At 50.6% G+C, this 27,368-nt stretch overlaps 1 protein-coding gene across 1 annotated transcript in view; it reads right to left on the reverse strand.

Annotated features, from left to right (window-relative positions):
- Positions 1–10,729: 10,729 nt before the first annotated feature.
- Afap1 (actin filament associated protein 1) overlaps positions 10,730–27,368 on the reverse strand; it is a 109,818-nt gene continuing 93,179 nt past the window's right edge. The window contains exons 12-17 of the mRNA XM_028758103.1: positions 26,716–26,833; positions 21,616–21,730; positions 17,229–17,393; positions 15,006–15,196; positions 13,448–13,612; positions 10,730–11,413 (exon numbers count right to left, since the gene is read on the reverse strand). Of these exons, the coding sequence (XP_028613936.1) occupies positions 11,387–11,413; positions 13,448–13,612; positions 15,006–15,196; positions 17,229–17,393; positions 21,616–21,730; positions 26,716–26,833 (781 nt within the window). The 3' untranslated portion in view covers positions 10,730–11,386. The remainder of the gene's footprint in view (positions 11,414–13,447; positions 13,613–15,005; positions 15,197–17,228; positions 17,394–21,615; positions 21,731–26,715; positions 26,834–27,368) is intronic.

The following is a 27,368-nucleotide window of genomic DNA, read 5'->3' on the forward strand; positions in this document are numbered from 1 at the left end:
TAGAAGGGCCCACAACACGAGTGGACATCTGAAATGACACTGTCCTCCAACCTTGACAGATCCCCTGGCTGCAGTGACCAGGCCAGGGACCGGCCCAGAGTGTGGTGTCTGAGGTTATAAACCAGCACTGGGGATACTGCAGTAGTGGAACTAGATGCTGCACTCACGGGGCCTAGAACCAGCCCAAGAGCTCAGCGCTCTGCACCTGACTTCAGAGCCCAGAGCCCACACCCTTCTTGTTCTCTTCAATTCTCCAACACCCCTGTTGCACCTGCTCCCTTCTGCCACCTCTGGGGGCTTTACTGAAGGTGCTTCATGTTTTGATAGCACATGACAGAAAGAGAAGTACTTAAGCACAGGCCCTGGGAACAGCCTGTCCATCTTAACTCAGCAAGAAACCGGTCCATTCAGTTCTCAATCCACGGCAGAACCTGCTTACCTGGGGACCTCCGACCTCCGGTTGATGTGTCTCGTTAACGGCCACTGCTTCATCCTTCAGTTTGTATTTAGACCAGGTCACTGTGTAGGTATCAGGTGTTCATCTCTTTAGGCCTGTGGAATGAAGTTCCTAGTGTAAGGGCAGAGCCTGGGGGCCTCTGCCGCTTCTGACCCATCTGTAGACAGAGGAAGATATATTGGGCCATCTTCCAGATCTTGTCTCCCACACAAGGGTGTGTCCTCTGGAGATTTTCCCAACATGGACATGGATATTCTCGACTTCCTTATTAATGGCCATGTTCAGACTGATTGTCCTCATGGATGTGCCCCTTTACTAGCTGTGACCCTAATGAATTATTAACCTCATCTTATCTGCATAAGCTCCCTTAGAAAAGTTTTTGAAGGGTTTGGCCCCTTTTCTTACATTTATAATCTCTAAAAAGGCAAGAAACATTCATAGTGAACAGTTTGCCCATAATCTAGAAAACACAGAATGTTCCTTTTCCACACACATTCAACACTCACACTATACCACAACATACACACCACACCAACACCACGCATCAAAGCACAACACACACATGCTACAGCACAACACAAATACACACACACACTGCAACACATCCACACCATACCACAACACACACACCACACCAAGAATAACAGGTACACCACACATACCAGAAGACACATACTGCACTATGCAAGTAACACCACCCACACCACACCACACTACACACAACACACACACACACACACAATGCCTCTAAAATTGCAGCTCCAGGGCAATGTGTCCCCCCAGTGAGTACCTGAGTAGAAATAAGGTAGGTGGAGGCCTGGCTCATGTTCATATGCACACACTGCTTCTTGTGTTCTCTGGGTCACAGACATTCTCTTCTGACGAGTACAGGAGGGTTTTACAGTCTTTAAAATGTCCTGTAGGACACCTCTGATCTTGAGTTGCCCCTTTGCCTGGGCGCCAGACTAGAGCAGGGCCAGCATGAGACCAAAGCCCTGACCTTGAAGGTGACCCCAGGCTAGGGCAGGGGGAAGGTGACCACAGGAGGCCAAGGGTAACCCAGTCTAGGACCAGGCGCTGGTCCCACAGAGGAGCTGGATGGGAGGTTAGGGCTGAACATCCAAGGAGGCCATGCAAAGGCCAGAGAGGCTTGTGTGCGGTGTGGGTGCTGAAGTGGGTAAAGGGGATGCTATGTACCCCAGAGGCTATGGCTGCAGACCTCTCCCTTCTGGACTGCAGCCACAGAACCTGGGCTACATACTGATAAGCTCCTTCCTAAATGTGTGCCATGGGCTCAGGATATGCTGTGGGTATTCCGCAGGAATGTCCCCTGGGAGACATTACTTCCCAAGAACCACTGCTTGGCAGGATGTGTCACTGCCCCAGTCATTCCCCACAGTCTTTTGAGGTGCACTCAGTGTGTGTGTGGGCAGGGGGTACCAGCTCCCGGAAGAGGCAGCAACATGTGGACAGAGTGACTGCTTGTTTTTGCTGAATCAGCGCTTCAAGCATCACTAAGTCCTGAAGGCCAGGGTCCTCCAGTTTGGTATCTAAACCACATAAGTAATGGAAAGACAGAAACTTGCAGTGTCGTGGACACATTGTACTAGGGCTGAAGCCTGTCCTTGACTCTCGGCCTAGGCACTGACAAACCAGGCAAGTTTGCCTAGCAGTAACACAGGCTGCACTCAGGGGCTGCTGACTTCCTTCCAGAAGGAGAGTCGACCAACAGGGACTGTCTGGAAGACCATTTGAAGGTTTGTCAGATGCCCAAGAAATGCCTAGTCTTGGTCCCAGAGCCATCATTTCTACATCTCATGCTGTGAGGCCTCCAGAAGATGCTACTGCCAGATCTAGGTGTGTAAAGGCACGCTTATGGACACTGCTTGTAAGGCAGACGGACATGTGGAAAGCCAGGCACATGGACCTTCTTCCTGGATGAAAGAGAACTCCTTTTCTGTAAACTCCTGGGCCATGGAGCCTGACGGGTAACAGCTACCAGCATAGGACAAAGTCACTGTGTGAATGTGACAGGTGGAAATGAAATACAACAGTGGACATCAGTGTTCAGACCCACTGGCCAGCCTAGTCTGGTCTGAGAGTAAGAGCCTGCTACTTATCCACCCTGTCACCTTCTGTCATGATCCTTCCTCCTGGGAATGAGATGAAGATTTATGGCAGGTGACCACCTCCCAACTGCACACCCCTTGCCCACTTGGCCTCTCACAGCTCTTGCAGCTCCCTCAGGGCCACCCTTGCCCTGGCCCTCAAACCTCTAGCCTAGGTGTGGCTCAGGTGCCACAGGGCCTCCTGCTCAGCTCTAACTGTGCTCCTGGGTCTTAGATGAGACCTCAGGGACAAGATTCACAGGGAAGGGAGATTCTGTGTGAGGACATCTGTGGGCACTCAGTGGGACAGCACATGGAGACCTGTGCTGACAAGCTCCTCCTGTGAGAGCTGTGAGATACTCATCTCCACAGAGAGGCATCCATGATTGTTCTGCCTCATGTCAGGATCACTAACCATGGAGGTTCCTCAGGGTTCAGGAATAGCAGCCAAGCGTGGTTATGTTCAGTGGAACTTGGTGGTGATATTCCCTTGTCACAGTATGGATGACTGTTTATCACAGGCATCTCAGGCCTAGCATGCCCAGACTCAGCATGCGTATGGCACTTGGCCCAGTCCAGGACTTGCTGGCTTGCCACTGGGCTAATGGCAGCATTGGCAGCCTGCAGCTGGTGTCACTATGGCCCACACATTCAGCTCCGCTAATGACTTACCCAGATTTTGGCAGTATTGAGCTGCACCTGCCAGCAGGCAGTGACAGGGGCAATGACAAACCAGCCATAATGACGGCTTTAGTCTTGGCCATGCATCGATTCCAGCACATGGTGCATCTTACAGCTCTGTAGGCTGTTCTGGCAGGGCCGTTGTGGCCCTGAAATAGATGTGCAAGCCACTCCACACTGGAGCAGGACCCTGAGTCACAATGCCAGCCAGATCTGAGAATGCTCAGACCACCCATGACCACAGCAGGTGCCTGTTTGGCATGGTTGCAGCAGGGACCAGCGTGAGAAGCAAGTCCTCACTTCATAGTAAGAGCACCAGAGACTCCCAGTAGTGAAAGTGACACAATTAATTTTATGACCTTACAGAGTTGTGGGTCAGCCTAGAGAAAAGGCTAGACAGGCTGCTGCACAGATTTAGTGCAAAAAAAAAAATGGCGGTCTTTATGTTCCTCATCACATTTCCCCACCCCTGTGAATTCATTAGCTGAGTTCTTCAGAGAGGTACAATCTTCAATGATCTAACATAATCCCTACTCCAAATTCCTCATCCTCCTGAATCCCAAGATTCCCTTGTTTCTGCTCCATCCCATAGCTGCCTGTGACTTTCCAACCCTTGGATGAACTGAGAGAGCAGACAGAGCCAGGCAAGCAGGCACAAGCTGCAAGCTAAGGAAGACAGCACCCAGCACCTCCTGTTACTGCAGTTCTTTCTTGGGCTCTAAACACACCTCATTCTTAAAGTGGGCCATAAGGATTTGTTCTTTACATTGGTGGATCCAGGAGGGGTAAGAAATGAGAAGGGAGAGGGAGCCCTGGCCAAGAATGAGATCAGGTAAGGAACATGGTCCCATGGGCCCTCAGGTCACGATGGAAAGTTGGAAAGAGAGGCCATAAACAAGCCAAGGAGCCAGGGCCGTGTAGCTGCAGTGAGAGGGTACTCTGAAGACAAAACCATTGGGACTCACTTCTAGCTGAAGAAAGGTGTCACTTAGTGCCTAGTGGCACATCCTAATGGCAGGCCCTGCCTAGGGAGCTGAGTCAGAGATAGGCAGGGGTCAAGCTCAAGAGAACAGACAGTATGGAAGTGAGATATAAAATGCCAGAGCCCTACCAATGCCTACTGGGCCCATGTGCTACTCCTGGGGAGAAGGGTAGGCTGGGACAGGATAGCATCCAGTTTAGGAGTCATACCACAGCGAGGCCACAGGGATCAAGTATGGTAGAGCTTAGAGCAGAGGAAGGTGCCCACCCTCAGGCCAGGGCAACACAGCCAGATATGCTGGGACTGCTGTATTCTTAGGAAATCAGAAGTGAGGTGGGGATACTGAGGAAGCAAGAGAAGACAGCTTATCTGGGAAAGAGAGAAAATGGTCACGGGGATGGGGTAAGCAAGAACGTCTACAAAGGAGAGGGGAACCTCTTGGACCATAGAGCCGAGTGGAGACCACCCTAACTATGGTTTTCTGAAGGGATGTAGTGGTGTGTGTCCTCAGGCTACTGAAAGGCTACAACACCTCCAGCCTCCATGTCTTCCTCCTGTGGTGTCTAGAGGCTTTAATCAGATCATGTGGCCAGGAGAGAAGGAAGCCCTTTGGTGTGTTTTGGTGTCTCCTGTACCACCCCTCAGCTGTAATGCAGACGTACTGCCTCCAGATATAGGGATAAGAAGGCAATATGGCCAGAGCACCCATAGATAAGAACTACCAAGGGTCCCTTAATCTGGTACAAGGAACAACAGAGATGCTGCCATGATACAGTGTGCCTGGACCATGCAGGGTCCGTATCAAGCATGGGGTGGAGTGGTCCAACCTTAGTTCTAAGATGCAGGAGGTGGGCTGTCATAATGAACTGAGGGTCTCCAGGCTGTGTGGGTTCTTTGCCCTCCCTGTGTGTCAGGAGTTCTTGTCTCACCATGGCCATGCAGCTGGACATAGCTGCAATTGTCTGTGTACTCTGTAAGCCCACTGCAGGGACAGACTGTGATCTCAGGGCTGTTTGGCAGGTTTGTAGTGGGTCAGGCATTGGACACCTCTTCTGTAGGTCCCTTACAGGGTAGGATATGAACTGGGCCCAGACATATTCTAAGGTAAGCCTAAGGTGTGTAGCAAAGGGGATAGGAGCCTCTCTCATGTGTATAGATTTGGGAGTGTTTTTCCTGAGCTGTGTTCTGTTAGCCATTCAGGAGACTTCATGATCCCTTAATCCCGTTTCAATCTTTCCTGATACAGCACTAGGATAGGGGATATTGGTCTTATTAGACCCCCACCTTGCTCCTTGGAGACCCAACCGGCAATATGTCTTGTATGTAGCAGTCAGCATCACATCCAGCTGAATACTGAGACAAACCTCCCCTAGAGGCAGGAGGGCACAGGCTCTGGACTGGCCAGTCTGCACATAAACATTCACTTGGCATTTATAGAGACAGATAGGCCTGAAGTCAGCCATACTGCAGGCTAGCTGGAGGGAAGGCTGGTGCCCCAGGAAGGAAGCAGCCAGCTCTACCCTGTCTGGTGCTTTTTAATGCTTATAAACGGTCCTTGTTGGGGCATTCTAAACATTTCTGTACTTCCAGGGATCCCACCTTCAGCTCAGGAGGAATGAATGCATACCTGTCTCTTCCCATGGAGTCTACCCCAGCTGTGCCTCCCGCCTGAGCTCTTGACTACCTTCCCATGAGGAGAGAGGTGTTTTTTAACAGCCTCATAAAACCCATGTCTCTGTCACGAATTTCCCAAGTCACAGACATCAAATAATGTTTCCTGTGGGGGTTCCTGCTGTGCATCTAATAAGCTCTGTGACACCCGTTACAGACTATAATCCACAGCATGAGCACCCTGGGGGGTCTCTGTGGCCAAGCACTCTGTCATTCTCTGCTTTAAATGACACTGAGGAGACCCTTCATTCCCTGGCAGCCCACCAGGACTCCCAAACCAAAGGCATCACTTAAAAACTGCCTCAGTGACACTTGACCAGTGTTTAAGACTCAATGGACGAACCTGGACAAGTGAGGGTGGGTTCTTCCTTCTCATATACGGCATGCAGAGCTCCAGCCCCCCCCCAACTGAATTTCTCTGATGAATAGCTCTGTGACCTCACAATCGCCCTGAAGTCTGGGTCCCATCTCCAGATTCAATACAGTGAGATCCTCCATCACCTGTGGTCAGTGGCTGGGCTTCACCCACTGCTGAGCACCAAAGCCATGAAGGGCTTTGAGTGAGCCTCTGGGTTCACCCAGGCCCCTGAACACCACCACCAACACACCCCCTCACAACACTCCCTGGTACTCAGACCCAGTGGCTCTGCCCCTGAACACCACCAACACACCCCTCACCACACTCCCCGGGTACTCAGACCCAATGGCTCTCAATCCAGATGCCAAGCCCTGCCAAGCCCAATAGGAGGTTCTAGGCTCAGCTCCTACCTGGGATCATCATGCTGTCTCCTCTGGGCATCTCCTTCATGGTGTCAGCCCCCAAAGTGGGCAGGATCCCCCCTGGGCAGGTTTCCATATCTGCTCTGATGCCTGTCCCACCAGCCAGCCATCAGCACCTGTGGAAACCCCGAGAAGCCTTAAAGGCTCCTCTCTACTTGACAGGATGTCCCACAACTTCCCCAGGTCCTCCCCAGTCCACCCCAGCCCTCTTCTTACTGTCTCCCTGTCTCATATCGGGCTGTGAGCAGCCATGGCCTTTATTTAAATGCTGCTGCCTAGCTGAAATAACCCCCTACCTCTCAGAACTCTACTGGGCTTCAAAGCTGCTGCCTCATCTACAGTTCCTCAAATTCCCATACAGCACCACCCACCAGAGTGCATCTGTGTCTGCTGGCACCTGAGAGTGGGCATCTAGGGGATTCGTTCTGCTTCCAACACTTGGCACCGAGTGGGAAGGCAAGGAGGCAGTGATGGTGTCTACTGAGTTAAATACTCAGGTCCACAGACCAAAACCACTCAGAAAAATCCCCAAGGGTCCTCTAACGCAAGGGGATTTCTTGTGTACGCTACCCTCCCTGCACACCGGTGAGATCTGGCCCCTCCCACCTGTTGAGTGACCGGAAGTGATGACTCAGACAACTGTAGACATCTTCTTCTGCACCATGAGCCACTGTCAGGAGGACATGAGGCTGGGCCACTCAGCACAGTTTTATTAATACACAAACAAGTTCCGCCAATGGGCGCCAGTCGATGGGTACACGGTTACAACAGTAGAAAAAAATCAGTTTGTAGAGCAGAAAAGTCAGGTGAAGTGACTACAGGATGGGGGACACGGACTGAAAACTAGGAGTTTTTCATTGCAAGTCTCTTTACATAAAAATTTTTTACTTTCTGAATTAAATACATTGAGCTACACAATCAAAATATATTTACAGTCATTTCAAATGGGCTACTAACATAGTTAATTAAAAAAAAAACCTTTCTCTTTTCTTTGCCTGTGTCTTTCCAAGATTATTTTAAATATGATTTTAGTTTTTTTAAAAAATACATTAAGGAAATAATTACATTCATAACGTGAAAACACTTTACAACTTAGAACCACGAGCAATCGATTTGGAATATCTAGAATATAAAAAAAAAAAAAACAAAACTGGTGTTAAAATGTAGAGTAAACCCTTGTTAGAAAATCAATTAAAACATTATCATATTAAAAACACCTTTGGTCCCTAAGAATTATGAACTAAAGTCACCACTTTGAAATGATAATCCAACCCAGCATGTGGGAAGCCCAGGTTTCCAAAGACCACAGTGGTGTGTCTGCATCTACTGGCAAAGAATGTTCCTCAAAATGGAGGGATGGGCTTCCCCTGCCAGGGACATGGCCAAGCTGCTTCTGCCTCTCCCTGGGACTGGGCTGTGTGTGGATGGCACAGGGGGGTTATTTTCAGTTTATTTCACAGTAGAAATCCAGCTCTCTGGCATGATTAGTAGTAAGTCAGTGGGAACAAGACCCAGACATTCAGTTGCTTCTATAAAAACTATGTCATGGATTTGAAATGTTTCTGATTCAAAATTACTAAAAAAGACAGAGAGAGAGAGATCATTTTGATGTGGCCACACCCATAGAACGGACCTTGAAGGTGTCCTGTGTGCTGGTGAGGGTGGGTGTAAATGACTCGACTTGGCTCAAGGATCCCCAGAGCACAGGGTGGAGGGCAACGACAGGGCAGGCTTGTCCCTTGACTTTGGGAGGAGAAGCCAGGGACACCCCTGCTGCTGCCTGCATGTGGATTCTACCTGGGGGACTGTGGTCTCCACATAGCGGAAGCCTTCCTCGATGGCCTCAGGGCCTGGGACATCGCTTTTCAAAACAAGATTTTCTAAAAGTCCCATCAGTGTGGGTGTGAGACACAGAGACAACCAAAGGGAAACTGGGGCCGTGGGCAGATGAGGTGGACAGGCAGGTGAGGCAGGACCAAGACATGCACGGGGAAGGGGCAGGACACTGACACATGAGGCAGGCGAGCAGCGAGCACTCGGGAAGAATCTGTGTGAAGTGGGTGCATACTGTCCTGACAGGTCATTCTGGCTCCTGGGATAACCTGTTTGTCCCACGATCACCCTTGTAAGAACACTGGTACATGAGATTGTGTGACACTGAGGGTCCCACCGCCATGCCCAAGCCAGCCACAGCAAATCCCCAGGCCAGCGTGATATTTGCATGCAAATAATTAGTTGGTAAACAGACATAAAAGTCGAGGGGGTTTATGAAAGCTGATGACATCTTGCCAAATTGTAACAACAGTGGACCGAGAAACAGTGTGGCCTCAGACAAAGAGAGGCCCCAAGAAGTGGAGCATCTCCCATGGTCCAGAGGACCCGATCACTCACGGAAAGGGTTCAGCCCTCTGCCTACCTGGCTCCACACAAGGCAAACCTGTGCTATCGATGGCTGAGATCATGCTAGTGGCTTTGGGAGGGTCATAGAATGAGAACACTGAGAATCCTGATGGGATCATGGGTGTCCAATATGTACAAATATAAATTAAAACTCTATTGAACATATAGAAATAAATAACTTATTTTAAAACAAATGCTTTAAACTAGCTTTCTGACCAAATCTAAGGACATTAATGGGAGCACAGGACAGTAGAGCCCTGTGTTGGGAGCCTTACCTTCCCCGGGACCTACTTTATACAGCTCTGAGGAACTTACAGGATCCAACACAGTTGAATGGACGGCAAGCCTGGGTTTCTCAGCACAAATTATAAACACCAGGAGCCTGGAGCCTGCTGTCTTCATCAGGACAACTCATCTGAGGCTTATCTGCTAGACATGACACTTCACCATGTCCCTCTATGCTGGCCAGGACTGGCTGTTAAATTGAGCATCTTCTCCTTGTTTTGGTAACAATCAAAGCCTGGAACAGCTTTCCTGGCAGAGCAGGGCTGCTATTAGAGTGGCCAAAAGCACTGCTCTGAGACCCGAGGCAGCAGAAGTCTATGGCACATTAAATCCTCTTCCCTTTCAGAGCATGAGATGGTCACAGCTCCTTGGGATGACCTAAGAAGCTCCCCCAGTTGCAGCTCTATGAACAGGCTGGTGTGTGCGGAGGCTGCATCCCTCCTCCTGGTCCTTCTACAGTTTCCTGGCAGAAACTAGCCCACACAAATGCTGGTTTGAGGAACCCTAACTGCCCTTTGGAGGAAGGCACTAGAGTGAAGCACCATTAGACAGCTGGCAAATGTCTACACTGGGCTAGTCTGGGTCAGACCTTCAGCTGAGCAGTTTCCCTGTACATTGTGATGTCCCTGTACCCTGGTGACCACTGTGCTGCTCTTTGGTGACTCCAAGGCAGCTGCTGCAGGGCTCAAGCACAGAGCACCCATCCTGGCCATGAAGGCTGCCCAGAAAAGAGCCTAAAGGCACTTCTACAGAGAGCCAGGGAGACTTTCCTCTTGTGTGTGCTAAGGACATTCTGGGCTGTGATGGGAAGGAATCACCAGGTTCTCACCTGTGTATAACTGGCCCCACACAAGTCTGCAGCAATGTCAAACTTCCAGGTCACTGCCTGCATCTCCCCATGGTGGAAAGGTTTGAACTGTACCCTGGAAGCCCAAAAAGCCAGTTTGACTCTCAAACCCCTAAGATAGAGGCTAGCCTCCATGAGTTGTCATCCTGAGCAGCTGAACTATTCTACGAAGTGCACAGAGGCAAGCAGGAGAGTGGGAGGGGCCCACACAATCCAAACCTAGGCCCGGGAGTGCACCTGTGATCCAGGGCTTCGACTGTAAACTGGAGGAAGGTGCTCTGGAAGGATCGTCTCTGCTCAAAGACAGTCCAGGTTAAACTACAGGTTCTAGAGCCTGCTCTGTTAAATCCACAGGCAGATGGTGGTTAGTGTGCTTCCTGGGCTGAGGAGCTCCTGCCTGGCAGCCTGGGAAGCTGGGGCCTCAGGCCAGGAGAAAGGGGAGGGGGGCACATGCTAGCCAAGAACTGAAAGCTCTGTGCTGCCTCTCAGAGTACATCATAAAATGGGAAGGAAACGGGTCTCTGAGAAGTCCCTAACGTCCAAGCATAGCATATGATGAAAAAGGGGGGGAGCATTTTCTTTAAAAGCCAACATGAAAAACACTGGTAAAAAGAATGACAACTTCTCTATCCTGGTGACAAAAGGTTTGTCCAAAACCAAAACTGAATCTTCGCTTCACAGCACTATTCCTCATGGCTTTACCTCCAGTGACAAGGGACAGGCGGGGAGAGGGAGGGGGTGTGCAGACACAGGCGCTCATGCAGCTGCTGCAGAGTAGGACCCTGTGGCAAACGGTGAGGTATGCAGCCCTGACCGCACATGGGGAAGGCTTGGGCCACCCCGTCTCTCAGGGGCGCGCGGTCCATGGGCTGCAGGCTCTGGAGCTGAGCTGAGGTCCTCAGAAGTGCCCCCTCTGCTAGAGGGTGCTTCAGGACAACTTGTCAGCCCCTTTTGTTTCTGCTTCTTAAACATGTAAATTTGGACACCAAAAGTTTTAAAGTAAACTTTCCTAAAGGGCACCATCATACAGTAGAAAGCGTGCACGCAAGCCAGCCAAGGGTCAGCATCAGTCTCATCCAAACTTCTGCAGTCATGCTCAGGCCACGTTGGGAGGCGCACGTGTCACACGCGAGGCTGGTGGCAGTACACAGTCTCTGGGCGAGGCTGGGCTCCCTCTATGTCCCATTCTTCAGCTCCCACTCCTGGAGAAGAGAGATGTGTGAGTGCAGGCAGCTTGATCCTGGCTGCCACAAGCCGCTATGGCCCAAGAGCCTAAGAGATCTACGCAGTGTGGGGGCTCAGCCACAGACAACAGGATGCAGGCTCCCCCTGAACAAAAGAATTATCCAGCCATCCACTTCTAAGGAGCCAGCCAGAGATAAACCCAATCCAAATACCCAACAGGAGCAAATAGGTAAATGTGGCCCCTCCAGACATGGGACACTCATCAGGCAGAACCAGGAAGGGAGAGCCAACCGATGTGATATCATGTAAGTAAGGACTACATATCATCTGAGTCTATTTACATGGAAGCCCAAGGCACTCAAGTTCACAGAGATAAACAGTATCGCAGTATACACCTGGGGCAAGGTAAGAAGATGGTATTGGTGTTTTGGTGTTTCATCTAGGAAGATAAAGTTCTGGTGGTGGGACACACATGGAGATGACCTATTAATAGGTCAGGTTAGTTCTGCTTCTTTTACCACAAGAAGGTGGGTGACAGGTGGCTGGATGGGTGAAGTGGACACAGCTGCTGGGGGTGGGGGGGCAGGGCGGCAAGGGGACAGGGTAGCAGGCCCAGCATGCTGCCCTCAGACATGGGGCTCTCAGCACATATTCTCAACCATCATGGAGGTGTCTGGGGAGGTTGAGATGGGGACCTGGCTAGGTATTCTCCTCTGCAGAGCCAAACCACCAATCTAGGGCTGTGGCATGCCCTTCCTGCCTGCCCGAGTGTTCCTGATTCTGCCAACTGCTCCATTAGGGTTCTTATTTCTGCCAGTTCTGTGCTATTAGCCATTAATTACACGTGAACTTTTGATTCTAGAAAAGTCAAGAGAATGTTTGGCCTAGTCAATATGCCCACACACACACACCAAAGCTCAAGGGGCCCCCCTGACATGAGGATCATTCTTCTCAAGTCCACTCTTGAGGCTGTGTCAGAGATCAGCTGCAGTGACAAGAACCTCCACAACTCCTGTTTGTGTACTGGCTACAACTGGGACCAGAAGCCCACCTACTCTGTACGGGAACTGTATGAAGGTGTCTGTGTCTCATACTGACAGTCAGAGGTTTCGTGTTCACCATCAGAAGGGGACAAAGCTGAACAGCCTGAGCGGAGGGAGCCTTTCTTTCATAGCATGGCTCAGCGTCTCACCCTCTTCTCTGATGGTAGAGGAATCACACAGCTCTAGCTCAGTAACCTTCTCCCACTCCACCGTGAAGCCTTCCAGAAAGCACACTTGTTGGGGAAGCACGCACACTGAGAGGCTAGGCAAGCACAACTCCTAGCAGCATCCCAGGACACCCTAAGAGCATAGCACAGTCCTTTCCCTATATGGAATTTGTCCCGAGGGAGGGGCTTGGACTGCTGGATGCTCGACACATCAATGCCAGCACTACAGATCCTGGAGACAGGGCAGAGTGCACGCTCAGCCTCCTCCATCTTCAGGACAAAGGGACACCATCTGGACTCAAGTCCTCCTCCCCTGGCCAGCTCAGCTCCACCTGCTGCTGCTTCTATTTCATTCCATTACAGCTGCTCCGTCACCATGGGCGAGACGCGCTGGTTCTGATCATCTGGAAATTATGCTTTGAGAATCCTTAGGATTTAATCACAGCAAAGGTTGGTGGTTCCTCTTCCTGACTGCAGGGAAAGGAGGGACCCTGGGTTGATGGCCAGGGTGCTGGGGACAGCCTGGAGAAAACGTATTTTTCTGGCTTTTTCTTTCTTCATTGGAGAATCACAGCAGGCAAGTGCTAGAGAGGATATTGGGGTCACTCTGCCCAAAGAAGACCAGGCCAGGGGTGGGGGTCTTTTCTTGCTCATTTCTAAGGTGACCTAGAGCTTTGAGGGGCTCAGGTTTGGTGGATATCTTTGAACCCCAGTCCCTGAGGGTGTTGGGTGTCATCTGGGGTGGTGGTGGAATTGCTTAGCACCTCTGGCAGGAGACTGAGTGCCAAGTGCAGTAGGGTTCATTTTGAGCTCAGGTACCTGGCCCTGCCAGTGGGCTCACCTTGGCCTTCTGCAACACGTGCCCACGGCAAGGGGAGCTGCCTGAGGATGGTTGGCTCTTCTTCAGGATGGCGGCACTGTTCACAGGCAAAGGCCCCTCAGCATCGCTGGTGTCACAGCTGGAGATGGGAGAATTTTCTAGGGTCCGATGCCGAAACACAGGAGACTGTTAACGAGAGGAGAGCCCTGGGTGAGGGGTGGTTCTCAGCCACTGGCATTTCTCAGGCAGAAATAGTTTAGTAAAGAAGAAATAGATACGGAAACGGGCCAAATTAGGAAGGACCACCACAGGCAGCGCCTGATCCTCGGTGCACGTTCAGAGGGACGGAAACCAAGAGGCCAGATTCGGGGTCACACTCCTACCCTCACCTCCTCCCTCACCTGTCCATCAATGTTGTGCTTCTTAAGTTTGCAAATGTTTCCTAGAACTGCCTGCCACTGAGAGGGTCAGACCCAGTAAGCAGAAGCTGCCAGCAGCAAGCAGCATTAGCCTGGTGTTCCAGGATGATAAGTGGCCCCTAGTGACACTGGGTCTCGGACCTCTCCCCCACTTTGCAGATGCTGGAGAGAAATTTTTGGAAAGCTCAAAATGAAACAACTTATCTTCTCGGGTGCCTTGGGTCTGATTTGGCTTGTCGGCTCTTCTATATAGGATCAAAAACGGTCCTTTGAGACAAAGCACGGTCCTTTGAGACAAAGCATAGCACTGTGGAGACCCTGTCATCATCATATGACACAGAACGTCGGAAACACACTGGGGATGTGTAAGGGTGTTGTTTCAGAGCAACGTCAGCCCAGAACCCATGTGAGGGCTCCCGACTGGAATGCTTCCAGCTCAATGTTTTGGCAGCATAGACCTTTCCTTGGACATTTTCAGAGGCTGCATCGATTCTGGGTGGGCGTGGTCACTAGTGCAAACACAGAATAAAGACCCCTGGTCTCTGGAGATGGCAAAGCAATAAGTGTCTGCAGCAGAAGGACCTGCCTAACAAGCCACTCCTCTGCGGACGTGGTCTGTCTACAATTATACATAATGCTGTCACCAATGCAGGAGGCAATCCCAGGGCATAGAGAGGACCCTCAGGAGACACAGGAGGCATGAACACCCATTCCATGCTTACTCATGGCCAGGGGACAGATAGGGACAACAGCAAGTCTCAGTGGCTACGACAGGTGACAATGAGGGGCCATGACTAAGAATAAGAGCTCAGTCTTGACAGGTGTCCCCCTCATGCCTGATTTGGGGCCCAGATTATTATGTTCCAGTCTCTGCAGCTTCCAGACACCAGGCAGCACTGTCAGGGTGAGAGCGAGTTCCTGCCTAGCAAGTTGCTGTCAAGTCAGACTGGATGAAAAGGTAGGAGAGCTGGCCTTTGTCACCTGACCATGCAGAGACAACTCAGTACTGACCTTTAAACACTCCGGTGAACACAGGAGACATCAGTGCCTCCATACCCTGCACACAGTGGGAACATTACGTGAATACCACCCACGGTGGTGAACGTGCTGCCTGAGAGACCGTGGAGCACTTCTGTGTGCTGTGCCTTCAGGACACTCACCTGTGGACTGGATGTCCCTGACTTGGGCTCGATGGCCAGTCCTAGGGTGACGCCACCCGCCAAGGCCTTCTTCAGGCTCTCCTTGACCTCGGTCAGCTCCAGCTCCAGGCTGACCCGCTCTGCCTCCCTCTGCTTGCACTCTTCTTCCAGCCTCTTCAACTTGTCCTCCAGGGCCGCCTGGGTCTTCCTGCCTGAAATTCCAGGGATATATGGTTATATATGGTTACCTCATAGAGGGGCCGACCTAGCTGAGTTCTTCTAGATCTTCCCCACAGTGGTCCAGCCCAACTGCTCCCTGCAGAGCCCAGATCCTTTCCTAATAACCTGTTGCTGTGTGAAATTAGGGCCAGGAGTCTAACATAATCCTACACAGCCCAAGGAGCCTCATGACTTAAGAGTAAGAACAAAGTGTCCAGAGGGGGCACTGTCTAGGAAGCTGAAGAAGGAGAGGTCTCAAATGTGGACTACTGTCATGATGGTTTGAATATGCTTGCCCACGGAATGGCACGATTTGGAATTGTGGCTTTGTTGGAGTGGGTGAGGCCTTACTGGAGGAAATGTGTAACTGTGGTGGTGGGCTTTTAAGATCCTTGTCCTAGCCTGGGAGCTAGTCTTCTGTTTGCCTTTGGAACAAGATGTTGAACTCTCAGCTCCCCCTGCACCATGTCTGTCTGGGTGCTGCCTTGAAGATAATAGACTGAGCCTCTGAGCTTGTAAGCCACCCTTAAATTAAATGCTGTCTTTTTAAGAGTTGCCTTGGTGATGGTATCTGTTCACAGCAGTAAAACCCTAACTAAGACAATTTGTAAATTCTTCCATGGTCACAAAATGTTGCCTATATCTCTTTAAGCCTTGGCATATGGTTCTCTAAGGTTTGGCAGTAAATTTGTCTCTTTGAAATTTGTTGTGATGACCAATATGAGCAGGAAATGCAGAGATGGACAGAAAAGAAAACTGAGTCAGGGAAGTGGGTAAACCACAGGACACAGGGAGCCTGGCCTCTCAGGGCAGACCTGGGGTCAGGGAAGTGGGTAAACCACAGGACACAGGGAGCCTGGCCTCTCAGGGCAGACCTGGGGTCGGGGAAGTGGGTAAACCATGGGACACAAGGAGCCTGGCCTCTCAGGGCAGACCTGGGGTCGGGGAAGTGGGTAAACCACAGGACACAGGGAGCCTGGCCTCTCAGGGCAGACCTGGGGTCGGGGAAGTGGGTAAACCACGGACACAGGGAGCCTGGCCTCTCAGGGCAGACCTGGGGCCTTTCTGCATCTCTGTCCTGTGACTTGGCACCGGCAGGTAGAAAAGCTGCTCTGTATGTACCGTGCTCCCTCCCTGTCAGAGATCCAGGTCTCTACCTGGCTCAGGCAGCCTGATATTGACACCTTGCCCGACCCGCTCCCACAGATTATCCTAATGGGCCCACCTTTACCTTCTTGTTCTCTGCCCCCCAAATCACTTCCCTGAACAGCCATAATTCAGACAGAACTCAGTTCTGGGGAACTATGATGGGCACATGGACTAGCCTCAGCCTACACTGAAGCCTTCTGGAAGCCAGTGACCCCTCTGGGCTCCCCATCCACTGCACAGACACCCTTCTCCTCAGCTAGTAGAGGCCTCATATGAAAAGCCTTGCCCAAGTGGGGCCACTGGCCAGGACCAGAGGGTGGTGTTAATTTCCATTCTGGATCAGGAGGGCTGGCAGAAGCAAGGTCTAGCCTGCACCTGGGTACTACATATTTCTCAACACCGCTACCCTGACAGCTGTCCTTGCTCTGCCCCTTTTTAGGGGTCACTACCATAGTCCTTTTCTCTGGTCCTCAAACCCATGTCAGCCTTGCTCTCTCCAGGTCCTTCTGAGAATAGAGAGCTGTTTGACTTTGGCAGAGCTCTGAGAAAACTTCTCAGCCCCCTTGGCTGCTTCCTCCACAGAAGCCCAGCCGAGTCACCTCAGACAAGGACCAAAATCTGCCAACCTTGGCTGTCAGCACCTGAGGCTGAAATTGCTGGAGTCTCACTGTGCAGCTGGGGTCAGGGCACAGTCTCTGCCTATGGTGGCACCACTGAGCCAACCCTGTGCTACCCTGGGATTCCCCCCACAAGGCCAGCACCCCAGGAGGCAAGGCTAAAGAGGCAGCCTTGGCCAATGGATCTGGGGTGACCTGAATGGAATCTAGAACTCCAGTGGACACAGGCACATGGGCCATCAGGGCCAAGTCCCCATACCTGCATTCACTTCGATGGCAGCCCTCAGGTCCTTCCTTTCTTTCCGGAGCTGTGCCAGCCTGTTCCGAAGGGCCTCTTTCCTCTTCAGCAGCTCTTCCTCTTTGGACTGTAAGCGCTTGGCATCTGCTTCTACCCGGTTCTTACCGTATTTGTACTGCTCAGCATCTGAGCAAGGAACACAGAGTTAGCTCAATCAGAGGAGTCGGGCTGCGATGCCTGTGGCTCAGCAGCTCTTGGGGCACTAGAGCTGCTCCCAGCTAGTCCTAACACGCTAGCAGGCTTGGAGCGGGGACTCTTGACTTGCCTCAAATCCTCTAATACTTTGATTTGTTTGTTTACAAATGGAGACAGAATACCGAGGAGTCCCTTCAATGTTCCTCCCCAAAAGGCATTGGCTTTCAAGTAATTGTCAGTAAGGCTCAGAGTGGAGATTCTGGAACCTGGCAAGGCAGTGACCTGGACAGTTCTGTCAACTTGATATAATCTAGAACCATCTGGAAAAAGTCTTAAGGAGGAATTACCTAGAACAGCTTGGTATGTCGCCATGTCCATGAGGGAGTGTCTTGATTATTATACCCTGCATTTTTACACCCTGTGGGTGGCACATTATCATGAGGCCCTGGAACATGTACAAGGGGAGAGAATTGGCTGAGTGCTGGACATCAGGGAGGTAACCATGGATTTCTTCTCTCCACCCTTGACTGTGGATCAGAAGGCACTGGCTCCTTTAAGCACCTGCCTTGACTTTCTCAGGACACACTGTACCCTGTAACTGTGACCTGTAACTGTACCCTGTAACTGTGACCTGTAACTGTACCCTGTAACTGTGACCTGTAACTGTACCCTGTAACTGTGACCTGTAATTGTGACCTGTAACTGTGACCTGTAACTGTACCCTGTAACTGTGACCTGTAACTGTACCCTGTAACTGTGTCCTGTAACTGTACCCTGTAACTGTGACCTGTAACTGTTACCTGTAACTGTGACCTGTAACAGTACCCTGTAACTGTTGTAACTGTGACCTGTAACTGTACCCTGTAACTGTGACCTGTAACTGTATCCTGTAACTGTGACCTGTAACTGTGACCTGTAACTGTGACCTATAACTGTGACCTGTAACTGTACCCTGTAACTGTGACCTGTAACTGTACCCTGTAACTGTGACCTGTAACTGTGACCTGTAACTGTACCCTGTAACTGTGACCTGTAACTGTGACCTGTAACTGTGACCTGTAACTGTATCCTGTAACTGTGACCTGTAACTGTGACCTGTAACTGTGACCTGTAACTGTCAGCCAAAGAAACTCCTCCTTCCCTACATTGTTTTTGTTGGGGTATTTGTTACAGCAAAAGAAATGAAGCTAGAACTGCAACCTGTTTCAGTGGAAAACAACCTCTAGAGGGGTTGGAGGGATGGCTCCATGGTTAAGAGCACTGGCTGCTCTCCTAGAGAACCAAAATCCAAGTCCCAACACCCATGACAGCTCACAATCATCTGTAACTCCAGTTCCAGGGCGTCCAACACCCTCTCCTGCCCTCCTCAGTCACTAGGCATATGCACGGTGCGTGGATATACATGTAAGCATAAAACACACAGGAAAACAAAGCCTCCTAGAGTTTATGTAGTCCTTTCTATCTGCAACACCTCTCTTCACTCCCAAGTCTGTTCTTAGCCCTCTCCTGGCTGAAGGGAGGACATCTTCTTGGCCTGAAATTCTGGGGGAGGAGGAGCTTCTCCAGCAAATAAAATGACAGAAAGACAGCACATGGTGTTTGGAGACCCACTATTTAGAGGACAGTCTTGAAGCTCCAAAACCTAGAATGGATTTCTTCCTCAGTTTCTCCTCCTGTAAAATGGGAATAAGAGCAGGCCATTCACAGACAGCTATAAAAATTAAATTAATATTTATAAAGCACTTAAAGTAACTACCCAAATGAGTCTTGTTATAAGTAGCTGTTAAAATTTAATGACTGAACAGTGAATGCGTAAATAAGTAAATGCTTTGGGGGAGACCCAGAATCCTGGCCACTAGCACATCGCAGTTCACACAGTATTGAACCCAGGCCCCACAGTCTCTTCAGCTTGGATTAGTTTCAGGCTGCAGTGTGTTATTGTGGGGAAGTCAAGACAGGAACTTAGAGCAGTCAGAGAGGAATTTAGGAAAAACCTCCCTGGAGAAGATGCTGAGGGGCAGGAGATGCTCACATGACCCTGAGGTTGCCTCTATCATCTCTACAGTTGCTGTACCATCCAAGGGTAGCTGGACCCTGCCTGTCTGTCTGTCACTGCCCATCTGCATGTCTGTCTGTTTCAGAGTAGAAGCCATGGAGGGACAAGGGCTGCTGTGTGCATCTTTAAAAGTGGATTCATGTCCCTAACACAGATAACTATGTGATAAGATGCCTAGGGTGGGTGGACACTCACAGGCAGCCCCCATGGCAATCAGTCATGACTGGCTTGTCAGTCTTGCTCATGCAGTGCCTGCCCTGAGCTGGGTCTACCATTGCGTCTTCAATAATGTATCCTATTCATGGAGATGTGTGCCCTTCCCATGTCAGCATGCCTTCCCTCACCAAAAAGACCTCCACAGAATGACATGGCCTGATCCTCAGCTTAAGAGCAACTACCCTCTCTTGTGAAACCGAGGCACTTCTAGACAATTGCATGCTAAACTGTAAAAAACTCCACTGTCTAAACCAATATGTCCCCCAACAAACCTAAAGATTACAGCTTATAAATTCCCCCCACACACACATACAATTCGGTCCCCATGCAATAAACTCTATACAACTGTAACGCGATCGGCTGAACTCTGCAGAAGTGCAGGATGCAATTATTTTTCTCTTTTGTTTCCATTAGATGTCACTAAAGTTAATAAAACATTCCCTACAGAAGGTCCCACCAGATACTGAGATAAATCATCCATAAAATAAAGCGAGCAGAGGGCTGTGAGAAACACCAGGCTGAAGGAGCCCGCGTGGGATTCAGATCTTGCTTAACAAGGCATTTTAGGCCGATGCAATCCTCTGACTCCTGCACCTCCCTGAATGAACAACACTAAGAACAACAGTGTGAGCACACCCAAGACATCGAGGAATGAAATTACAGAGAGAGGGGAAGGACCAAAGTCGGTGACAAAGTAGACCCAGTCTGACAGACTCCTGACACGCCTATTTGAAATACAGGTTTGAAAGCAGAGGCGTAGACAAACTCCTCTTGAGAATTCAAAGGTTCCCTGGGGTCAAAGCAGCCAAATGTTGCTGAAGTTCCAAGGCTCATCCATGCTTTGACCATAGAAAAGGACAGCCTTTTTGTGCCCTTGTGGACTCTGACTCTACAATGGATGTCAGCCACATGTAGGTCTGAGGCCTTTTCTCTCCTGTACCAAGTAGGAATGGAGGTCCCCAGGTGAAGCCTTACCCACTATCACAGAAGCTGATCTCTCAACTGCATGGCTGCAGACTAGAAGGCTCACATAGGAATCCCAAGTAGTGGTGGCATGCCATGATTCGGCATGGACACTTGCTTGGACACTGATGGAGGAGCTCCAGGACCTGCAGAGCCCCACGCAGTCCTTATGCCTGCTTTTCTAAGCTGTCATGATCTCCTCACTGCATTCCCAGCAATGAGTGAGCATCCTGAATGAATAATCCCACGGGCTGGCTGTCCGAGTGGGAGATCGCCCAATGCAGTTGGGTAGCGCAAACGCAAACTCAGGACGCCAGCACACCCAGCTCTAGCTGCCGATGGAGGAGGGCTGCTGAACTCTCAGGCAGGCTGTGTCTGTCTGCCTGCTCTGCACAGCTGGCTCTGCAGTATGAAGCCTGGCCCACGCACATCCTAACTCAGCGGCTGGTCTGCTGTGAGACCTCTGGCTCTCCTGTACTACCTGGGGCTCATCCCTCATTTGCATAAGGAGGTGCACAGCACTAACACTGACTACACAGCTGTGGGAGACCAGCAGGCGTGGAAGGCGCTGGCTGTAGCAAGGCCTCCTGTGCCCTTGAGCGTTTGGGGGCTGTGGTTTAGGCACCCAGCATCACCATTCCCACTGCATCGACCACAGTGATCAACTACCTGCACGTCTGATAGATGAAGGGGGTGTATTCAGTTTACATGATTTGTCAGTGGTGTTCTAGGGACACAAACTAGAGTCTCCTGGACTACAGGCCCAGTGTCTCATGGTTGAATGCCGTACCAAGAAGCTAAGCAACAGTTACAGAGGCTGGGCTAAAGCTCCTGGCAGGTGAGGAGGGGGATGGGGAATGCACACTGTCCCTCCTCCTGGCACCCCCTAAGGCTGGCATCTGCTGCAGGAGTGGCTCAGTCAGCCTCAAGTCTGCAAGCTGCCCCAAAGCAGAAAGAGGAGCCAGAGGGGAAACTCACTTGACACTGTCCGTTTCACGCCACCTGCAGATTCCACCTTTTTTTGCTGGCTGCTCGGAGCCTTTCCCTTTACAGGAAGCCCGTTAGATGATGCTGGAGGTTTTTTGCTCTTCAACTGTTGAAACACACAGAGAAAATTAAAAATAGTCGAACAAAAGCACCCTGTTGCCTGAAGTTATTCCTTTTAGTCTCTGACTCTTAAGTACAACCTACTGGCATGGTCAGAAGACAAAGGAAACCAATTTGGTTTCCAGTCCCTGGGGCTTCCTCGAAGTCCCTTTGACAGCTAGGAAGCTTCCCAGCACTGAAGGCTGGCTACCCAGGACTACCAGGAAATCTGCAGTGGGAGGGATGTTAGGTTTCTACTGGGGCCTTAAGTGCTGATAAGAAAGCAGCTCCGAGTGACCATGAACAGGTATGCAGCAATACCCTCTGAGAACCTTGGACCTGTATTCCTAGAGCTATGTCACTTTTCCATAAGGGGACTGCTCCTATCGGAAGGGCCTGGTTCTTGCCCTTAACCGAGTGATGTAATAATAAGATACATAACCTCCTTTCAGATCAGATGCTTCTGAGGAAGGATGCAAAAGACACATATATGGAAATAGCATAAACATATTCAAAGTAAGCCTTGACCAGATATAAGCTTAAAAAAAAATCCAACGGTCCTCTGCTCACCCAACTTCTGCAAGCCACATCTTCATATCTGTCAGGTGACACTGTATGCCAGGCATTGAGCGACACAGAAGGAATTTGACACCCAGGCCCTGTCATTCTCCTCCCTATCCACCTCCCACTGCCCACTTCTCATGTTGGGGGCCCAGTGTGGAGCGGCATAAAGATCTAGCTGCAATTCTGGCTTGTCTCTCAGGAGACCCTGAGCTAGCCCTTTGAAACTTTTGGAACCTCTGCTTGCTCACTTAAAAAAAATGTAAAGACACTGGCATCTCCCACAGAACTCTAAGTGACACTGCACATCCATGCACAAGATGGCAGCCAGGTGCTCTCTGGAAGTGTATGCTCTCACAACCAACAGGGTCCCAAAAGAATGGCCACACAAGGGTGTGACATGCAAAGGCACTAGAATTCAGCCTGGGACTGTTTCCTATTTGTAACAGAGACTAGGGTAAGCAGCAGTGATAGCACCATCCCATGTATCACGTGATATCTGACTAGGCCATGTATTGGGTGATACCTGACCAGCAAGGGAACAATCCCAATGCACAGGGGGCAGATTTACTAAGCTCACCAAAGACAACTATGCTACCAGCAAATGGATAGATACATAGTAAATGACCCGATCTGGGCAGGGATCTTGGTGAAACTGTAGAGGCCAATGGTTCTCAGGCTGGTCACTCAGCCAGGGGTCCATACCCCTCCCATCAGGAGTCAGATGCTCCAGGGGGTGGCAATCTGCAAAACTGTGCTAACACAGCAAGCCTTCTGTGTCTCTTCTGACAAAACAGTGTCTGGAGGTGAGACTGTGAGTCACTGCTACCTGGAGGCCTAGGACCCTGCCTGGTGTCTGTTATTTTCTTAAAACTGCCCAACAAGTGTAACAGAATGCAGAAAGCCTGGCCTGTTGCTTTCTCTTTTCAGAGTGTCCCTAAATGAGGTACCCAGGACTCCGGGCAGAGTATACAAATGAAGAGTATACTTGGTTAAAAATTCATGGAAGCAGTTAGTGTCTGCTCAGGAATGTTGGTGCACGCCACAGAGTAGAGGAACAAGAGTTGAGCCTCAAGTCTATCTCCGCTCAAAACCAGAGCCTTCCTGTCACACAGGTGCAGGGCACATGTCATCCTCTCCCTGACAGAACTCTGATTCTCCGCATGGTGCTGGTCATATTTAAGGACAGGAAGTAACCACTCCCTGGGGGCAACCCTTGCTAACTTATACCCGAGGTAGAATATAGTAGAAAAACCTGACATTCCAGAATTTTCTGGAAAGTTGCATGGCCTCTTTTTATAATCTCTGACACAGTTCTCAAAATGTACTGGGGAATTCTGGGAGACAATCTAGGAGCTGGTCACAAATGTGTCTCTAGTCCCTCAGTGGCTATGGCTGAAGACTGTGTGACACTTTGGTGTGTGTGGGGTGGTGAGCACATGGTCACTGCAGACTCACTGATGCCGGGGGGGGGGGGGGGGGGTGTTTAGGAACGTAGTCTGTACCTGGGAGTGCAGCCCGAGAGACGCCCTCCCCACAGAAGAGGTGTTAGTGACAGATGGGGAGCAGGGTGGGCTGCAGGAGGTGGGGGATTTGTAGTGGTTAGAGGACAGCCTGTCAGCGGGCGGCCGAGACGCCCTCCGGTCAGCAGGAGAAGAGCGAGCAAAGATTGTCGGCGATGGCAAGTTATCGTAGAGGCCAGCGTTATCATAAAGCACCTCTTCCACAGGGCCTCTGCTCCCACAGCCTGGAAAGCCGCCATCCATGTCCCACTGCAACACACACAGCCTGTTTGTTAGCGGCCAGACGAGAACAGAGAAGATCAGCACTGTGAGATGTTAGCAGCCTCCCAACACTCCTCATGACCACACGCACACACGCACGCACACATGCACGCGGCAGGCACGTCTCCCACAGCTGTGGGCTGCTTCGTAAGAGCCCCTTTGCCTTTGGAGTCATAGGAAGATTTCTCTGTCCTTAAATTGTTCCCAGAGTCATTGGATCATGATGTTTTTGTTTTGTTTTTCAAAAGGAATCGTGCTGAGGTGGCATTACCAGCTCTAGGGACCTGGAGTTTGAAAGTTCCCTAGTGCACAGGAAGTGAAGTCAGGGGAGTTGGGCAGAGCCTGGAGCTCCGTGCTGCATAGGAAGGTGCGTGAGGTCAGGGTCAAAGCCATGGCACCTGTGGTGCTCTGCACACACTGGCTGATTTATCACAGAGTCTCCTTGGCAATCAGGGGAAACTGAGGCAACAGCAGCTCACACAAATAGGAAGAGGCAGAGCTGGCCAGAGTCAAGCTCGTGGCCACACACTGTGCTGTCAGAGAGCCTCAGGCTCTGATACAGGAACATGACCAGAATAAAGAGCACCCCAGGTTCATCTCTGATGCCCTTGGGGCCAGCAAATTCACCACCAAGGTCAACACAATCTAAGTCCTGCACTTGAGCATCTGAAGAGAATGTCACAGCCTAAAGAGTCTGCTGATGACAGAAGCCAAGTCATCACAGGATGCAGCCTTGGATGGGACAATGGCATTGTGCTAGCTGACGACCTGAACAAAGAGTTAACAGCTCAAATCCACGTCACAGGACACAGGGATTCCAGAGCATGGGCATGAACGTATAAAGAAACCCCACATAGCCCATGCCAGATCTCTTGAGGCTTCAAAGGTCTTTGTAAATTGCCCTGCGTTATAAAAAGAAATATTAATTCATAGATTCTGCCCATCTCAGCCTGTTCTTTATGTTCGCCTTGCGGCGCTCCCTCCTGCCAGACTATAATTACAGCCCTTTGTTATAAAAATAGGAAAGGCCTAAAAATCCCAGGGTGGGGGTGTCTCCTCTGCAGCCACATCAGTGTCTATTTTTGTGATCCTGGGGACAAACGAGCAACCTAAAACAATGTAGAAATGCCAGAACGGAGCGTTTCACAGTGACAGCCACGCAGGTCCACAATGAGCTGTACTTGACTCTCATTTTCCTAAAATAGCAAGGATCGAGTCACGTGGAACACTTAGTAAACAGTGACAGAAACCCCACAGAACTTTCTAGAGCATGTGTGCAGAGTCCTTTCTTAAAAAAAAAAAAAAAAGAAAGAAAAAAGAAGAAAAAAGAAAGGGGATGCAGAAGGAATTGAATTTCTGACACACTGAGCATTAAGTCATAAAGCTTAGACTTTAATGGAACCCAGAAATGAAGCGTCCAGAATGTAGTCACTTGGTAGCAGAGGCCTGCACACAGGAAGCAGGCTGAGGAAGCCGAAGCAGGGAAGCCCTGAGGACACCAAAGGGCAGGACACAGGCATTATGTCTCAGCCCCTAAGGCCCAGAGCATACAGGTGAGGAGGATTCTTCAGTGTAGAGCTGTTTATTTCCAAATGTACATCAAACCATGGGTGAATCTGGGGAGAAGCACTGGGGAAACTTGAGTTAGCATGGTGTCTGGACTGTCTGGGTGACAGGGACAAGTGAGCATGATGTGACACATCAGGTCCCTGCAGCGTGTGTGTGTGTGTGTGTGTGTGTGTGTATGTGTGTGTGCGCGCGCGCGCACATGTGCATGTGTGCACGCATGTGCATGGTGCATGGATATGTGGAGATGTTGTCTGAGGCCACAGGCTGGGAGGGGCAGCTCACCCTCGAGGGGAGCCTACATGTTGGTGTACAGAAACAGGGCTGACACAATGCTGCTGGTGTCTACACAGTAAGCAGAGGCCACACCCCACCTTGAAAATGGTGCAATAGCCAGAATGGGGTGGGGGTGGGAGCTGGGGACCATGCTGACACAAAGGCTGGGCTGAGAGTCCTGCTCACAGCTCTTACCAGGCAAAGCCCCTCCCTCAGATCTGTACACAGGGCTATAGGACAAAGGTCAGAGCACCACGGCTCCTGCCATCAGAATAATGGGGAAAGGACAAAGACAGAGCGGTAAGGACCAAGTCTAAAACATCCCCTAAGGTAGAGGGACTCCTAAGAAACAAACATTTGGGCTCCTCTCAGCACAGGCTTCCCATGCTCGCTGTCCCACACCTTCTCACTGGGCAGGCAGAGCCAGGAGCCAAGCGAGCGTGCAGCAAGGCAGCACTGTGTGGCACTGCTTCTGGGTGATGGTGGCTGTGGCTGTGTCGGGCGAGGCTAATCAGGGTAACTCACCCTGCACTATAAAACGGAATGCTCTTCCAGCTCCATCTACTTATTTGAATTTAGTCCACGGTCTTCTAGCCAGCCTCTTGGATACTGAGATGTATGTGTTGATGATAGATGAGCTGTCTACTAGGGGTCACACGACCTGGTGCTCATGTCAGAGGCCAGGGTTTGCGGGATGTGGTTTAATTCTCCATCACACTAGATGGAAAATAGATACTCCAGGACAGACTTGACCAGCAATTTGTCAACAACCAAAACTGACCATTGGCTCTTGAAGGACACTCACCGATCCGTTGACACAGGGGACGTCATCATAGTGTAGTGCTGTCCCACTGGGATGAGCGTAGCCATTGGAGAGGCTCCCCAGGTATGGGCTAGTGGACACTGCCCGCCTGTTCATAAAGCTGAGAGAGAAACACGGACATGTCAGTTACCCAGCAGGGCCTTTCTGAACACTGATGCAACCAAAGGCTACATCAGGCCCTTAGGCAGCATCGTATGCCATCTTAAAGGGACTGGGGCCAATCCTGACCCAGAGGAAAGACAGGCCCCAGCACAGACTATGGATACCATATATGGGGATATATAGCAGCACCTACAAGTGGAGGGAATGGGACAGCCACCACTATTTTCATTATGGTAGCGAACATACACACATAGGGAGAGCACAGCAGCTCTTTTTGACAGGCTGGGCATCTCACAACTGTGAGCCAGTTTTGTTCTGTCTGCAGAATCTGGCCATTCCCAAAGGCAGGGAACAGCATGGTCTACACCACTCCCTGGCCATCTCTGGGATGTTTGCGGCTGTTCAGTAAGCACTCAAGATCTCTGGCAGCCACAGAGCATACCTTCAGCTGGTCCCGGCTCTTCTGAGGACACTGTGGGTAACCATGCTAAGGCTTCAGAAGCCTGTGCTGCTGGGATACGTGAGATGGATGA

The sequence above is a fragment of the Grammomys surdaster genome, unplaced genomic scaffold, assembly GCF_004785775.1.
Source record: "Grammomys surdaster isolate TR1022 unplaced genomic scaffold, NIH_TR_1.0 126187, whole genome shotgun sequence".
NCBI classification, from domain to species: Eukaryota; Metazoa; Chordata; class Mammalia; order Rodentia; family Muridae; genus Grammomys; species Grammomys surdaster.